This window comes from Pipistrellus hanaki (assembly GCF_964339955.1).
Source record: "Pipistrellus hanaki genome assembly, chromosome: 5".
In the NCBI taxonomy this organism is placed as follows: domain Eukaryota; kingdom Metazoa; phylum Chordata; class Mammalia; order Chiroptera; family Vespertilionidae; genus Pipistrellus; species Pipistrellus hanaki.
The window spans coordinates 90,372,841-90,389,338 of NC_140507.1; the positions used below are offsets into that span (position 1 = coordinate 90,372,841).

The 16,498-nt window shown below is 67.1% G+C and overlaps 1 protein-coding gene across 1 annotated transcript in view; it reads left to right on the plus strand.

Moving 5' to 3' along the window:
- OBSCN (obscurin, cytoskeletal calmodulin and titin-interacting RhoGEF) overlaps positions 1-16,498 on the plus strand; it is a gene marked incomplete at its 5' end in the record, with an annotated part of 160,607 nt that extends 144,109 nt beyond the window's left edge. The window contains 26 exon segments of the mRNA XM_084885131.1: positions 3,838-4,026; positions 4,652-4,766; positions 5,103-5,227; positions 5,665-5,777; positions 5,910-6,078; positions 6,251-6,332; positions 6,786-6,986; positions 7,634-7,694; positions 8,159-8,236; positions 8,576-8,748; positions 8,893-8,919; positions 9,471-9,623; positions 9,712-9,757; positions 9,888-9,965; positions 10,325-12,182; positions 12,713-12,793; positions 13,043-13,153; positions 13,347-13,514; positions 13,978-14,100; positions 14,315-14,485; positions 14,714-14,795; positions 14,945-15,184; positions 15,326-15,549; positions 15,640-15,715; positions 15,834-15,983; positions 16,104-16,498. Of these exon segments, the coding sequence (XP_084741257.1) occupies positions 3,838-4,026; positions 4,652-4,766; positions 5,103-5,227; positions 5,665-5,777; positions 5,910-6,078; positions 6,251-6,332; positions 6,786-6,986; positions 7,634-7,694; positions 8,159-8,236; positions 8,576-8,748; positions 8,893-8,919; positions 9,471-9,623; positions 9,712-9,757; positions 9,888-9,965; positions 10,325-12,182; positions 12,713-12,793; positions 13,043-13,153; positions 13,347-13,514; positions 13,978-14,100; positions 14,315-14,485; positions 14,714-14,795; positions 14,945-15,184; positions 15,326-15,549; positions 15,640-15,715; positions 15,834-15,983; positions 16,104-16,281 (5,072 nt within the window). The 3' untranslated portion in view covers positions 16,282-16,498.

Here is a 16,498-nt window from a genome sequence, read left to right on the forward strand (position 1 = left end):
GAAGCAAAGCTGGAGAAAGGAAGACAATGTCTTATCAGGCAGGCAGCTGGCGACAGCACACCAAGTCCCTCTGCCTGAGCCCAAGAGAAAATGCAGGTCTTGGGGCCCAGGAAAGCTGTGTGTTACTCAGCCCATTGCTCTCCCTGCCTGTTCCTCACTTCACCCTCAGCACCCAGCCAGGTCAGGGCATTGGACGACTGAGGAGGACCTGGCTGGCTGGTGGGCTTCTGACTCTTGGTCCTGAGCAAGTTTTGAGCCTCTTTTAGTCTTGTCCACTTCTGTAAAAGGGGACCAGACCCATCCCCAGTGCTGCTGCAGAGTCCCTGGTCAGCACCCCATGTGCACCCACATGTAACTGGCCTTGAGTTCTGCTTCTCCCCCCACTTCCTGTTTGGAAGATGGGGCCCAGGAAGGGAAGAGCTTGTCTAGGTCACAAAGCCTAAGACAGCAGAGTCACACCAAGTGTCCTTGCCCAGCCCCACACCACCAGACCAAGAGGGAGGGACCCAGGCTGCAGGTGGGGGCTCTGACACCCTTCTCACACCTGCACCTGCAGCATCAACTGCCCAGTCTGTCCGTAACTCAAGATCACTGAGGCACCTGCCCTCTGAGAGCTTGCTGGGCCACCTCCCCATGACACAAAGCACACAACACTGGAGAAGGGAGAAGGAGGACTGTGGGGCATTGTCCTTGCATGCTGGCCATTAGCTCTGAGAGGAGGACCGGCATTCAAAATAAGACAGCTATAAACGGGGAATACTACCCACAGGCACTTGGTCTGGGGTTTGGAGCCACCTGTGTGATGCAGTGATGCCTCAACTCTGATTTGGGGTCTGCGCACCAGAGCCCATGGTTGACCAGATGAGACTTTGTTTCTTTGGCTCTCTGGATGGGGGTTCCAAAGGCTGGGCTCCAGCGCATGTGTAGGAGCTTATGTAGTTTCACCCTCTGCTTGCTGGTACATTAACCTGATCTCTCCCGCTGGCCCTGATTGTGCTTGTGGCATGGGTGGCAAGCCCGGCTGCAGGTCTCCGTGCCATCTCCTCTCGGCCCTCTCCCTGCAGAGAGGAGACCATCACCACCGTGGTGAAGAGCCCGCGTGGCCGCCGCAAGTCCCCCAGCAAGTCTCCCTCCCTCTCGCCTTCCCGGCGCCGTGCCAGTTCGCCCAGGTCAGGCCTGTCGGCCCCTGAGCTGCTGCACTCACCAGGGGCTGGCCAACTCCGCAGGCCTGGCGAGGAGCCAGGCTGGAAGCCCCCTGTGCCCACGCTGTACGTGACAGAGCCCGGAGCCCACACGCCCAGGGGCGCGGGGCCCAGGTCGAAGTGGGTGGAGGTCGAGGAGACCATCGAGGTCCAGGTGAAGAAGACAGGCTCCAGGGGTGCCTCTCCGGCTAGAGAGGCGCCGGGCAGCTCGGCGGGGCTCCTCTTCACGCTTCCCGGTGGGACCCCCGGAGGAGACCCCAACACAAACAACTCCAACAACAAGCTGCTGGCCCAGGAGCCCCCGACCCAGGGCCGAGTCTTCTGTGTGGACGCCGAAGAGGAGGTGCCCCCGGAGGCGCAGGAGGGGAGAGGTGTCCCCCCGATGGAGGAGCCCCTGGGCGCCGAGGACTTTCGGGGCTATGACCCCAAGATCCTCACACGTGACGGCTGTGCGCTGACCCTGGCTGACCTGGAGGATTACACGCCCCAGGAAGGGGAGACCTTCGGCTGCAGCAGCCCCAGGCCCAGTGTCGCCGACGACCCGCCCTGCGAGGTCTCGGTGCTCCAGAGAGAGATCGGCGAGCCCACGGTGGGACAGCCCGTCCTGCTGGACGTGTGGCCCCCGCCAGGCCCCCGAGGCCCGCCTGGCTTCTTCAGCCGCTTGCCCCAGGGGACCACCCTGTCGAGACCCCAGGTCCTCCGCCCTGTTGGCGTCTCCCGGGCTAGGGGGGCCACATCCTTCTGCACCCAAGTCCATCGCTCTGCGGACAGTGGCCAGAGCAGCTTCAAAACGGAGGTGTCCACCCACACGGTCAGCTTTGGGACAGTGGGTGAGACAGTCACCCTGCACATTCGGCCCGACGGGGATGAGGGCCCCAGTCCCTCCCAGGGCTGAGGCTGCCACCCTTGACCCTCAAGGGCACACGCGGCTAGGGGGTAAGACATGGACCCTCTGGGAGCCAGTTTACTGCTGACATGGCTGCATGAGAGCAGCAGAAAGAGGGGCATGGCCTTGGGGCCGAGGACCCTGCCTGGCACCAGCACCTACCTGCTTCACAGCTGCCGTGGGTTTTGAGCTCAGGAGAGGGCCCTGAGGCCAGCACCTGCTCTCCAGCAACTCAGGACTTCAGCTGCCTGTCCCCCCAAGACTTCAGCTGAGGACACTGTCCGCACAGCTGTGACCCAGATTACTGAGAGCTGGGGTGGGGTGGGGGGCAAAGCAGCAGGTAGACTCGGTCTGGGCTGTGGCCTCCCATCTCTCTGCTGTGGCACACCCCTGCCCCACTCCCAGCCTCCCCATCTCAGTGGGAGCTTTTGGGGGGACATTTTCCCATGGACACTCCTCCCAGCCCCAGGAAGGCCCGCTGGGTGCCCTCTGCAGACTTTCCAGGCCTCCCTGCAGCATGGGCCAGGGTCCGGGGTGGGCAGCAGCCCCTGCTGGTTGACTCCATGATGATAATAAACTGGCTCCCGCACCCTGTATTCTGCTCCTTCTTGCTTCTTCCAGTGGCTCTGAACTTGGGCGGTAGGGGCCCTCTAGGCTTAGCCCTGGGGTCCCCATGGGCAGCCCAGGCCCCCTCTGCTGCAGCCTTGGGTGGGTCCTGGCCGTCTGAGGCCCCTGGACGGAGGCAGTGAGCTCGCCTGACCAGCCTGCCTGCACTCGAGCAGGCCGGCCTTCCTGCCCTGTGCAGCCAGCTGTTGTCAGGACAGACAATGGGGTGTGATGTGTGGGGGGTCCCTTTGGAGTGGGAAAGGACAGGGTGGGTACCCAAATGCTGGAGAGGGTCCTGGGGCAGGGGAGGGCTCCAGGCAGACGGACCCGCTGGGAATGGAGCAGTGGGCATGGCTGGGCACACCTGTCAGACTGCAGTGATGCCACCTGGGGCGGACAGCCAGGCGGAGGAAGGGGCGGCACCGAGGCTGAGGCTGAGAGTCTGGTGCTTCCCTCAGGAAGAGGTGGGAGCTTTGGTGGAGGCCGGGACAGGGCCAGATGAGGGTGCAGTGACCTGGCCAGCCAGGCTGTACTTGGAAGGAAGGGGACAGGCCCTCTGGTGGAGTCCCATCCTGGGAGGGAGACAGGGTCTGCTATGGGAGGGCAGTAAGGGAGCCCGCCCCTTGTGGATCCCCAGGTCCCTCACTGGGCTGCAGGCTTCCCTATATAATGGGGCTGGCTCCCCTGGCCTGGGGTCCAGAGTGAGCCATGAGGGAGGCCAGCACAGGGTGAAGGATGGAAGAGCTGAGACCTTGGGGCCGATGGGGCACAGGGAGGGGGACCAGGCTCAGCGGCTCCTGGGGAGCTGGCGTTCTCCTGAAGGCATTGGGCACAAGAGCAGGAGTGGTGGGGCTCGGCTCTCCGTGCCCTGGGCACCATCTCTGCCCCTCCCAGGCCCCCCTATCTCTCAGGGGCTCCACCCCCAGCGCCTCCTGAGAGAGGAGTGGAGGGCGGGAAGGAAGGGCAGCCTGTTCGTCTCACCTGGGCTCTCTGCGGACTGAGAGGTTCCTGACGCCCCCGCTCAGGGTCCGGCCTGTCTCACCGCTCAGGGCCCGGCCTGTCTCGCCGCTCAGGGCCCGGCCTGTCTCGCCGCTCAGGGCCCGGCCTGTCTCGCCGCTCCAGGCTGACCCACTTTCCCCGCAGGTGCCGCTGTCCCGCCCCCCACTGCCCCGGAGCGAGTGGACCAGAGCACAACTGTCCAGAGGACACCGGTGGGCCCGGAGGCTCCGGGAACCTCCGCCGGGGACCGCGCCGGCCTGGGCCCCAGGGAGCCACTTGCTCTCCAGGAGGCCAGCTCCCCGCTCCCGGGCACTGAGGCCGCAGACGAACCTGGTGAGGCCCAGGGGCAGGCTGCCTGCCAAGCACCCCCTGCTCCCGGAGCCCCTCCTCTGTGCCCACCCAAGCCTTGGTTGTCCCGGGTGCTCACCCGTGGGGCTGAAGTGCAAGGTGTCACTGGGATCCTTTCACTGGGGCCCTGGGCGAGGCCCAGCCCTTCCGCAGGCTGTCACCCATCTACGAAACCAGGCAGAGGTAGCTCCGGGAGGTTCCCACCCTCAGTACACCCGCCTGGGTGTCAGAGGCCTGGGTCAGAGCCCCGGCAGGGAGCCTGGGCACCCTGTGCTCAGGATAGGAGAGGAGGGGAGGGGACGGGGGGAAGAGGAGAGGAAGGAGAAGGACACTTTGCCCCTGGCAGATGCCTCCCCAGGGATGCTGCCGAGGGGGCTCTGCCACAGAGGCTGCCGCATCCCCCTGGGGGGTGGGGGGTGGGGGAGGCGGGCAGCCTCAGGGTGGCCCCGGGCTCCCGGCTAGGACAGGTGGGTGCCCTGGAGGAGGTGCACATGGGCGGCAAGCGTCCGGGCTTTGGGGACACGGACCCTGTGCCCCAGCTCTGCCTGTGCTCCCCGCTCTGGGCCCCGGCGGGTGACGGGGGCATGTCACTGGGGCTCTGTCTCACCAGGCCCCGGCCTTTCACCAGCAGCCTCCGGGAAGGTGCCGGAGCCTCTCCCTCCTGGGAGCCAGGACCAGGGTGCAGGGGCTCCTGCCGCGGCTCACGAACGCGTGGTGCCCATCAGGTGACGTCCCTGGCACACTGGGTGGGGCGTTCTAGGAGGGGGCATCCGGGCACAGGGCAGCCGAGGAGGAAGTGGGCTCACAGCACCCTGGGACATTCCTCATCAGCCCTACCCCAGCCAAAGGGCAGCGCCAGGAGGAGAGGCCCCCTCGGGGCGAAGGGGGTTGCGGGAGCCCCTCCACACGCAGGGCCGGGCCCCGGTCTCTGCAGTCCTTTCCCATGCATCTGCTGCAGCCCCGGGCAGGGGTGGGGCAGGGACCCACTTTGCCACCAGGGTCAGTGCCCAGCCCCAGAAGTGGATGGGTGGCAGTGGACTCACCCCGCTGCCTGACTCCAGGATGGAGAGCGCGGCCTGGCCGGGGACAGAGGCCCCTGAGCTCTGGGATGTCTGCAGCCACGTGTTCACGGAGACCACGCACCGGACATACGTGTACAAGGCCGGCGACCCGGGTGCCGCAGCAAGTAGGCTACGTGTGTGCCCGCCGTGCAGTTGGCGGGGGGACCATTGCATGGAGGAGCCACCCGATGGGTGCCAGCCTGCTGTGTCCGCCCCTGACACCCAGCCCCTGGGTCCCCTCCGAGGGCACCCCTGGGAGGGGGCACAGGCAGCAGGTCCTGGATGTCCTCTCATGCTCCTGTGCCGCCTCCAGGAGCCGGGCCGGCAGGAGACGGTGCTCAGAAGCGCCTGCTCCCTGCCCGGAGCCTGCGCTGCATCAGGAGGCCCGGGGCTCTGTCACCCGAGGGGCTCAGGGCCTTGAGATACCTGGGGCGCCCGATGCGCCTGGGGTCTCTGCCAGCCCCCCGGTCCCTGCAGGCGCCGCTCACAGGCTGCTGTGTGGGCTGCGGTGGTGGCTGTGCTGGCAGCCTGGACTGCTCCCCACGGCTTCCTCCTCCCCCAGGGCCCCCGTCCATGCAGGTCACCATCGAGGACGTGCAGGCACAGGAAGGCGGCACAGCGCAATTCCAGGCGGTCATCGAGGGCACCCCGCAGCCCACGGTGACCTGGTATAAGGTAGGGGTGAGGTGGAGGGGCCCTGCGTCTGCAGGGAGCGTGTGACATCCCCCCTGGACATCGCGTGTCACCCCCAGGAGGCAGGGTGGGCCCAGGGCTGGGCTGATGGTCGCCCATCTCCTGTGCCTCCAGGACGGCGTCCAGCTGGTGGACAGTGCCCGGCTCAGCCAGCAGCAGGAGGGGACAACCTACTCCCTGGTGCTGAGGGACGTGGCCCAGCTCGATGCCGGGGTCTACACCTGCCTGGCCCAGAACGCTGGTGGCCAGGTGCTGTGCAAGGCGGAGCTGCTGGTGGATGGAGGTGAGTGAGGGACCCTTCCCAGGCCTGGCCCGGCGTCCTGCGGGCGTGGAATCCTGGGAGCCGCCACAGGCTTGGCCACAGGGCACTGCCCCGCAGACACACGGAGTTGGGGGACAGGAGATGGGGTGGGGGTCTTTGTCCACGCCGGCCACTGACTGCTCCCGGGCTACAGGGGCCAGTGACCCGGGCTCAGAGAAGCAGAGCTATCGGAGAAAACTACACTCCTTCTATGAAGTCAAGGAAGAGATTGGGAGGTATCTCCCCAGCCCCAGAGCCCTGCCCCCAGCCCTGCCCAGTCCCCCAAACCTGGCCTCCTGGAGTCCCTCACCCAGGATCCCCTGCCCCAGCCCCTGGAACCCTGCCTTCTGGAGCCCTGGCCCCCCAGAAATCCTTGCCTCCTGAGGACCCCACTTATCAGAGGCCACCCCTCAGTCCTCTCGGGAACCTTGTCCAGCCCCTAGCCCCAGCCCCTGCCTTCCCAGAATCCTCACCTCTTAGGGATCTTAGGGATCTCCCATCTCCTGGAAGGCCCCCCATCCCATCCCCGCCTCCCCCCCCCCATCCTCAGGAGGCCTGCACCCTGTGAACCCTCCTTCTAGGCAGCCCTTGCCTCCCCAGTACCCGCTTCCCCCAGCCCCTGCCCTCCAGGAGCCCCACCTCCCTCCCCGGAGCTGTCTTGGGAGTCAGCGGGGGCTCCCTCTTCCCAGAGGTGTGTTCGGCTTTGTGAAGAGGGTGCAGCACAAGGGCAACCAGATGTCCTGTGCGGCCAAGTTCATCCCCCTGAGGAGCAGGACACGCGCCCAGGCCTACCGGGAGCGAGACGTGCTGGCAGAGCTGAGCCACCCGCTGGTCACCCGGCTGCTGGACCAGTTTGAGACTCGCAAAACCCTCATCCTGGTCCTGGAGCTGTATCCAGCCCCCAGCCCCAAGCCCAGGCGCCCGAGGAGGGAGCGCATCTCAGGAGAGCAGGGGTCCCCCAGGCGCTGCGGGCCGGTGATCCCGGTGTCCTCGGTCCTTTCCTAGCGGGGGCAGCCGGCTGGGCCTCGCACGTTCCTGTGGCGATGCCGTGTGACTAACCAGCCCACACGTGGGCCTGTCCCCATAGCTCGCTGCCCCTGGGCCAGGAATTTGGGCAGGGCTGCGTCCAGAGGCCCCTCCCCTGCTCCATGGCCTCTCTCAGCAGGAGGCCAGGAGCCCCAAGTGCCGGGGTTCCTACTTTGCCCATTCAGGCTCCTGGGAGGGCCCTACCCCTTCCCTGCCCCCTCTGGGTCTCACCCCACCACTTGCTGAGAGTCTCTGGGTGTCACGTGCTTACTGCCCACCCCCATCTCCCCCAGTCAGCGACCCCTGCCCCTGCAGGGGGTGTGGGCTCTGTGCAGAGTAGAGATGTCTCCACTCCAACTCTGCTGCTGGCTCTGGCCTCAGCTCCTCTCCTCAGCCCAGAGGGCCCACCTCCCCAGCATGGACCCCCACTTCACCCCAAGATAAGGCTTGCCATGGGGAGTGGAGTCAGGTGGGTTCCTGGCTCCAGAGCTTTCCTTGACCTGAGCCCCAGGTGCTCATCAGAGGAACTACTGGACCGTCTGTTCAAGAAGAGCGTGGTGACAGAAGCTGAGGTGACTGCGGCCGGAGCCATCTGCCCAGCCAATGGGCTTGCATGCATACCCGCCAGGCCTCCCACTCCTCTCCTCCCTTCTCCTTCCCCCCCCCCCCCTGACACAGCCTCCCCTCTTGCACAGTGTGCCCCAGCTCAGAGACCTTTTGGGGTCTCCAGGGCCTCACAAAGTGTCACAGCTCCGCAGTCAACTCTCGAAGACCTCCCGGCCAGGGTCACTACTTCCCTTTCCCAGCCTGCACCTGGCCAGTGGGCCAGCCCTTGCCTTCCCCTGAAACAGCAGCTTCCTGTTTGCTCAGGTGGCTTCCCACATCCAACCCCTCCCCGCCTTCAGGGCCCAGAGGAATCCCGTGCCCAGGCTCACGGGGTCTGGTAGATGGGCGCAGGGTAGGGAGGAAAGCAGAAGGGGTGGTGGGGAGGTCGAGGCTGAATGTCTCGCCAGAGCAACGGCCTTTGCCACCGTAGGTCAAGGTCTACATCCAGCAGCTGGTGGAGGGTTTGCACTACCTGCACACCCACGGTATCCTCCACCTGGACATAAAGGTACGTGCCCCACCCTGTGTCCCAGAGCCCTGGCAGGAGCAGAGGGGGGCCAGGGCCTGCAGGCTGGAAAGGCACAGGTCCCACTTCCAGTTTTCCTGTCAAGATGTACTCACTTTGGGGGATGGGAGGCTCAGCACTTTACCAGCAGCCCCTGCAGGTGGGGTGTGGCTCTGACAGAGCAGAGGCTGTCCCCGTGGTACTGAAACCTGCCCCGGCCCCCACTGCCCTCTTCATCTCATGGGGCAGCTCCTCACAGACTCCCTCGTTAACGCCCCCCCCCCCCTAGACCTGGCAGCCCCAGGAGTCACTGTCTTCCCCACTCATGACTCTACCCAACAGCCCCCCAACATCCTGATGGTGCACCCTGCCCGGGAAGACATTAAAATCTGCGACTTCGGCTTTGCCCAAAAAATCACCGTGGCAGAGCCACAGTATAGCAAGTACGGGTCCCCCGAGTTTGTGTCCCCGGAGATCATCGAGCAGAAGCCTGTGAGCGAGGCCTCTGACATCTGGTGAGCAGGGGAGGGCCCTGGGGACAAAGCCACCATGACGGCCCATCCTCCGTCCTCTGCCTCCCTCCTCTCCACTGCCATTCCCCTCTCGCCCCGGACCCGGAACCAGGCTGGGGGACTCACACTGTGGTTTTGTTCCCACAGGGCTATGGGGGTCATCTGCTACCTCAGGTGAGCAGACCTGTGTCCACCTCCTCCGAAGTATCCCAGACCCCACCCGCAGGCCCCTCTGCCCCTCCCCAGATCAGAGACCTGAGAGCCAAGGTGCTAGTTGGGAAGCAAGCGGTGGGCCAACTCGGATAAGGGGTTTGCCCGGCTTTTCACCGCCCCCCCCTCCCCCAGAGGAGCTCTTCCCAGTGGGGTGGTGAGGCACAGTGCCGAGCTGTTTCCTCAGCGTGTCTGGCTGGTTTGCCCAGGGGCCTCCATAGCAGTTTCTGCCCGAGGACGCGGCTGGTGTAGACGGAGCCTGGGTCTCCGCTGCAGGTGGAGCCGTCTTTCCTCCTCCAGCTGAAGCCTGGGGCCACCAGCTAATCTTGCTCTCTTCCAGGCTGAGCCCAGATCCCCACTCCAGCCCGGGCCTGCATACCTGGGCAAGTCTGAGACACTTGCTGGGACTCGGAGGGAACTAAGACGCCATCCCAGTCAGGGCTCCGCCAACTCACCCCATGGGACCCAGAGATCCGGGGTCACGTCTGAGGGCCCGACACTCACTGTGCTTTCAGCTTGACCTGCGCGTCCCCATTTGCGGGCGAGAGTGACCGAGCGACCCTCTTGAACGTGCTGGAGGGGCGGGTGTCCTGGAGCAGCCCGGTGGCTGCTCACCTCAGCCCGGACGCCCAGGACTTCATCAAGGCTGCCCTGCAGAGGGCCCCCGAGTGAGTGTGCATGCCCTCCTCTCCTGCCCCGTCCCCTGTCCCGGGGACAAGCCGACCCCTGGCCTGACCCGGCCTGGTCTCCCCACAGAAGCCGGCCCAGCGCAGCCCAGTGCCTCGCCCACCCCTGGTTCCAGGTGAGTAGGCTGAATCTGGCCAGGCCTGGCCAACAGGGAGGAAAAATAAAGCCAAGAGGGGTGGGGCCTAACGCTCCAGGGAACCAAAGGTCTCCCCCAACACACATGCTTTCTCTCCTGGCCCCCCCAGAAGTCCCTGCCGGCGGAGGAGGCCCACTTCATCAACACCAAGCAGCTCAAGTTCCTCTTGGCCCGCAGCCGCTGGCAGGTGAGCCGGCCGCAGTGCTGGGGGAGGGGGGGCACGCCAGAGGCCCTGGGGCGGGCGCTGCGGGATGGCTGAGGGGTGGGGCAGGGAGGAGGGCGGGACAGGGAGGGGGCGAGGCCTGGAGGCAGGTGGGAGGGGCTAAGACCCCAGGCTGGCTGTGCGTGGGGAGGCGGGGCTGGGCATCCTTCTTTCAGAATCTGTGTCCCCTGAGCCTACGAGCGAGCGGGACACAGACACAGAGTCCTGGGGTGCAGAGAATGAGGACAAGGGCTTTTAGGGCCCCCTCTCCTGGCTCCCCCTTCTGGGGGCACCGGAGGCGGGAGGCAGTGGGCCCTGGCTGACGCCCCCCCTCCGGCCCCCAGCGCTCCCTGATGAGCTACAAGTCCATCCTGGTGATGCGCTCCATCCCCGAGCTGCTCCGAGGCCCGCCCGACAGCCCGTCGCTCGGGGTGGCCCGGCACCTGCGCGGCGAGGCCGCCTCCTCCAGCAGCTCCTCGTCCTCCGACAACGAGCTGGCGCCCTTCGCCCGCGCCAAGTCGCTGCCGCCGTCCCCGGTGACGCACTCGCCGCTGGTGCACCCGCGGGGGTTCCTGCGGCCGTCGGCCAGCCTGCCCGAGGAGGCCGAGGCCTGTGCCCCCCGGGAGCCCGCGCCGCCCGGGGGCGCAGAGCCCGCCGCCGCCCCCGCCCCGGGCTGCGTGCCCCGGCAGAGCGTCATCCGCAGCCTGTTCTACCAGCAGGCCGAGCAGAGCCCGCCGCGCGGGGCCCCGGCCACGGCCACGGCCACGGCCACGGCCACGGCCACGGCCACGGCCACGGGCAGGCGGGTGTCCGCGCGCCGGAGGCACCTGCTCAAGGGCGGCTACTTCGCGGGCGCCGTGCCCGGCCTGCGGGAGCCGCTGCTGGAGCACCGCGCGCTGGAGGAGGCGGCCGCCCGGGAGGAGGGGGCTGCTCCTGCGGCCTCGGCACCCTCCTCAGAGAGGTCCACCGGGGCCTCCGGAGGCCCCTGCCGCGGCCATTCCCTGGGCTCCGATTGTCCCCGCGGGGCCGGGCCCTCCGGAGAGGCCTGCCAGGAGGGGCAGGGTCTCTCACCCACCCTCCGGGGCCTCCAGGCTGAAACAGGAGGGCAGAGCGTGGCCAGGGAGGTGGAAGGGCAGAGACCATTTCCATCTCCTGGCGGAGATCCGCGCCTTGCTGAGCAAGAGAGGTCCTCCCAGGACAGCTGTGGGGGGCAGCCAGCTCCCTTTTCTCACCCCCAGGCGGGCCCTGCCACCGGGAAGGGCTCTGGTGCAACCCCGAGCACCTCCCTCTCCCGGGGACTGCAGGCTCCCTCCTCCCCAGCGCAGGCAGGCCTCCAGGCAGGCCCTAAGAGCGGGCTGGAGGCCACCCTGTTTCCTGGGGGGCCCGGGCTGCCCAGCTCTCCGGGGCCAGCCTCCCCCTCTGGCCTGGACACCGAGGACCTGTGGGAGTCCGAGCCCAACCCCCCGCAGCCTCAGGAGCAGGCCACCTCGCGCAAGTTCTCCCTGGGGCAGCCTGGAGGCTTTGCCGGGCTGGCCGGCTACGGCGCCTTCGCCTTCGGTGGGGACGCGGGCGGCATGCTGGGGCAGGGACCCCTGTGGGCCCGGATGACCTGGGCCGCCTCTCAGTCCCTGGAGGAACAGGACGAAACAGGGGCCGAGAGCCCCCTCCCCCAGGCCAGCACGGTGCCCCTGCCCGAGGGCAGCGGGGCCAGGGGGTCCCAGGTGTCGCTGGTGCAGATCCAGGACCTGTCCCTGTCCCTGTCCCTGTCGGGGGACATGGAGGCAGCGGACACCATGTCTCTGGATATATCGGAGGTGGAGCCTGCCTACCTCAACCTGTCACACCTGTACGACATCAAGTACCTTCCCTTTGAGTTCATGCTCTTCCGGAAGATGCCCAAGCCGGAGCTGCCCCCGTCCCCAGCGTGGGAGCCCGAGGAGGAGCTGGCTGGGCTCCCGGAGGCCCCGTGGTCCTGGCAGGGCGGGCTGGGCCTGGAGATCAGGGAGGAGCCGGAGGACAGCGTGGCCCTGCTCCGGGAGGCGGACGGCAGCAGGAAGCGCAAGTGGTCACCCCCCTCCGGTGGCCCCCGGAGCGTCCCGGGGAGGCGCGCCCTGCTGGAAGAGCCGGTGGAACTGGGGCTGCGCCAGAGGGTGAGGGCCTCGGTGGCCCATATCTCCAGCCTCCTGAGGGGCAGGCCTCAAGGTGACTCCCCCTCCCCATCATGGGGGCTTCTGCGGCCAGGTGTGCCCTCTCTGTGCCTTGGGCACCTTGCACACATGCCCAGGAGTCACAGCTCAGGAGCCCTCGCTACCCCTTCCTGTGCCTGTGCTGCCCACACCCCGTGCACACGGGCTTCTGTTCCCGAGGCCACCTTCTTGGCTTCACCCCCTCCATGTGCCTCTGAGACCTAGTGCTGGGACCTGGAGCAACTGCAGGGTTACACCCCCGTGGAGAGGGTCCTTCCAGGGCCATCTTACTGACCCCTGACCCTCACTGGCCCCACCCAACCCCAGATCTCAGCCAGGACTTCCGGGTACCCGTGCCCCTGAGCTGCTGGACTTCCTTGCCAGAGGTCCTCCCACCCAGAGCAGACAGATGCTAGGGAGGGGGTGGAATCTGGCAGTGGGCGGTAGGCAGCCCCAGACTCCTCCTCCCGTGCTCCTGATGGCAGCTGGCTGCCCAAAGGGGCCAGCCTCCTGGTGTGACCTCCCTTGGTCCTGTCCTCCATGCAGGTCCAGAGAAGGAGGGTCCCCCTAGGAAAAAGGCAGGCCTGGTTTCCTTCCGGCTGTCGGGTCTGAAGAGCAGAGACCAAGGTGAGTGTGCTTCCTGGGACGGGGGCCCCTGCCGCCCAGGAGACCACGGTGCCCAGGCCAGCAGGGGGAAGCTAAAACCCACAGGCACTTGTGCCCAGATGGGGTGCTCGCGGTGGGGACTGAGCACTGCCTGGAGGAGGGGCTGGTGTTGAAGATGAACTGGGTGAGGGCAGGCTTCTCTCTAGCACCCCACCTCGGGTTTTACGTTCTGGGATCACCTCTGACACTTGGCCCGCCTCCCTTCTCCAGCGCCGACCTTCCTAAGGGAGCTTGCAGATGAGACGGTGGTCCTGGGCCAGTCTGTGACTCTTGCCTGCCAAGTGTCGGCCCAGCCAGCTGCCCAAGCCACCTGGACTAAAGGTACGAGCCATCCTGGCGTTAGGGGGAGGCCTGGTGTCAGGGGGGAGGCTGGCAGGTGGCAGGACAGCAGGGGGCATTCCTTGACTTCATGGCCATCAACTTACAGAGGGAAGCGGAGGCCCAGGTGGGGGGAGGGCTGGGTGTTTTGAGCGCGCCCCCCCCCCCCCCCCCGGCTTGCTTTGTCCCCATGCAGACGGGGTCGTCCTGGAAAGCAGCAGCCGCCTCCTCATCTCCTCCACACTGAAGAACTTCCACCTTCTGACCATCCTGGTGGTGACCTCTGAGGACCTGGGCGTGTACACATGCAGCGTGCACAACTCCCTGGGCATGGCGGCCACCACAGCTGTCCTCCGGAAGGCCGGTGGGTGGGCCTCGCCAGGCCACCTCAGGGGGGACCGGGAGAGGGCCCCCTCAGGCTGTCACCTCCTCCTGGAGTTTCCAATGGGGCAGGCAGGCCTAGCTCTTAGACCCCACTGGTCCCTAGAGGGGATCAGGCGCCCTGCTCTACCGCTCAGCCAAGAGGAGGCATCTCTCACCAGAGCTGGGAGTGGGCAGGGGCCTGCGAGTGAGGGCCGCTCCAAGGGCTCCTGGACCTACACTCGATGAAGGAGCCCTGTGGTCAGGCAGGCAGGCTCCTCCCGAGCCTCCTGCAGGAGAGGCACCGGCCCTCTGCCAGGCAGCACAGGAACGGGACCCGGAATCTGTGGGACCAGGGGAGGGTGGGCTCCGGGCCTGACAGAGGGATGCAGGGGCGAGACAGGGGCTCAGAGCTGCTTGGGCCGCCCCGGAACCCCACCTCAGACCCCTGACTGTGGGCCCCACAGAGCGCCCCTCGTCCTCCCCGCGCCCGGACATCGGGGAGGTGTATACTGATGGCGTCTTGCTGGTCTGGAAGCCCGTGGAGTCCTATGGCCCCGTGACCTACATCGTGCAGTGCAGCCTGGAAGGTAGGGCTGTGCCTGCGCCGTGGACTCCTGGGGGGCCCTGTGGTTAGTGGGGGAGGGGGTGCGGGAAGTACCAGGCCACTCTGTGCTTCTGGGCACCCAGGGGGGAAGTCCTGGCCCCCTCTGCACTCCTGGGCAGCCTTCCTCGGGGAGGGGTCTCTCCACCTGGGCCAGGGTGCCGCCCACCTGGAGCTGCCCCTCCCCCGCTGTGTGCCAGGTGGCAGCTGGAGCACGCTGGCCTCGGACATCTTTGACTGCTGCTACCTGGCCCGCAAGCTCTCCAGAGGCGGCGTGTACGCCTTCCGGACTGCGTGCGTCAGCAAGGCCGGCATGGGTCCCTACAGCAGCCCCTCTGAGCAGGTCCACCTGGGAGGGCCCAGGCACCTGGGTGAGCCTCTGGCGGACCTGGTGGGTGTCGGGTGGGATTGCCCCGCCTCTTCCTTCACCAAAATGCATACAGCCACTGGGGAGGTTTGTTCTGGCTGCCCCTCCTCCCTCCCCAAATGGTCCAAAGAACGAGGGGCCAAGTGTGGGTTTAAGGGTGCCAGGGAAGGGGTGTGAGGAGACAAGGCTGGGGAGCTGGGGCCAGGGGGAGTCACGCCTTCTCTCCCCACAGCCTCTGAGGAGAGCCGCCCCCCGCCGCCCGCCCAGCCGCTCCCCAGCACGCAGACCTTGGCCTTCCAAACACAGATCCGAAGGTGCGGCAGCTCCCCATCGCTCCAGCTTCTGCACCCCCTCCTTCCCTGCTGGGCTTCCTCCTGCAGCTCTGAGAGTGGGCAGGGGCTGCAGGAGGGCACGTGGGGGGCAGGAGGGGTCCTCAGTAGCCTGGCCTGTGCCTCCTCGCCAGGGGCCGCTTCAGCATAGTGCGGCAGTGCCGGGAGAAGGCCAGCGGCCGGGAGCTGGCAGCCAAGATCATCCCCTACCGCCCAGAGGACAGGACGGCCGTGCTGAGCGAGTACGAGGCCCTCAAGGGCCTGCGCAACCCGCACTTGGCCCAGCTACACGCCGCCTACCTCAGCCCCCGGCACCTGGTCCTCATCCTGGAGCTGTGCGCAGGGCCGGAGCTGCTCCCCTGCCTGGCCGAGCGGTGAGGGGCCACCTGGCCTGGATGTGGGGCTGGGGGAGGAGGAGCACAGTGCTGGAGGCTCACTTCCCGGCTGGCCTCTGCCTCCACCCGGAAGGGGCTGGGCGGAAACCCACGGAGCTGAGCCCTGCCCTGTGCCCCCAGGGCCTCCTATTCGGAGTCCGAGGTGAAGGACTACCTGTGGCAGATGCTGAGCGCCGCCCAGTACCTGCACGCACAGCGCATCCTGCACCTGGACCTCAGGTCCGAGAACATGATCGTCACGGAGTACAACCTGCTCAAGGTGGTGGACTTGGGCAACGCCCAGAGCCTTGCCCAGGAGCAGGTCCTGCCCTCCGAGAGGTTCAGAGACTACGTGGAGACTATGGGTGAGTGGGTAAGGGGTGGGCCAGGAGCCGGTCCCCCCCACCCCCCCGCAGGCCTGCCTCCAGGCCTCACCTGTGCCCCCGCTTTTCCAGCCCCGGAGCTCCTGGAGGGCCAGGGCGCCGTCCCGCAGACGGACATCTGGGCCATCGGTGTGACGGCGTTCATAATGTGAGTGCTGCATGACGGGCGCGGGAGGTGTGTGTGGCGGGGGAGGGGACTGGTGTGGGATCCAGGAGGATGACCTCAGACCCCCTGGTGACCTGAGTCCGGTCCCCCTCCCCCGCAGGCTGAGCGCTGAGTACCCGGTGAGCAGCGAGGGCCCGCGGGGCCTGCACAAAGGCCTGCGCAAGGGGCTGGTCTCGCTGAGCCGCTGCTACGCGGGGCTATCCGGGGGCGCCGTGGCCTTCCTGCAGAGCACGCTGTGCGCGCACCCCTGGTAAGGCGGCCCTGGCCCCCAACCCCCACCCTGCCGCCCCCGCTGCCCGCCCTGCCCGTCCCCCCGTGCCCTGCACCCGCCAGAGCGGGCTGCCACCCACCGCCGCTCTCCTCGCTCCAGGGGCCGGCCGAGCGCGTCCAGCTGCCTGCAGTGTGCGTGGCTGACGGAGGAGGGCCCCGCCTGCTCCCAGCCCTCCGCCGTGACCTTCCCCACCGCCCGCCTGCGCGCCTTCGTGCGGGAGCGGGAGAAGAGGCGGGCGCTGCTGTACAAGAAGCACAACCTGGCCCACGTGTGCTGAGTGCTCCGTCCGGCCATCTATGGGGGGGGGGGGGGGGGGAGGCGGGAGGGAGGAGGAGGGGTCACACTGCGGGGCCGCACCCCTGGCCTGGCCTCCGCGCACGCAGTATATGCACAGACACACCAATAAAAACCTGAACCGCTCGAGGCATCATCTCTTTCACTGTTTTGTTTTGGGGGAGAGGGGAGGGCCCTGCACCTCCTGGGGTTTGGGGAGC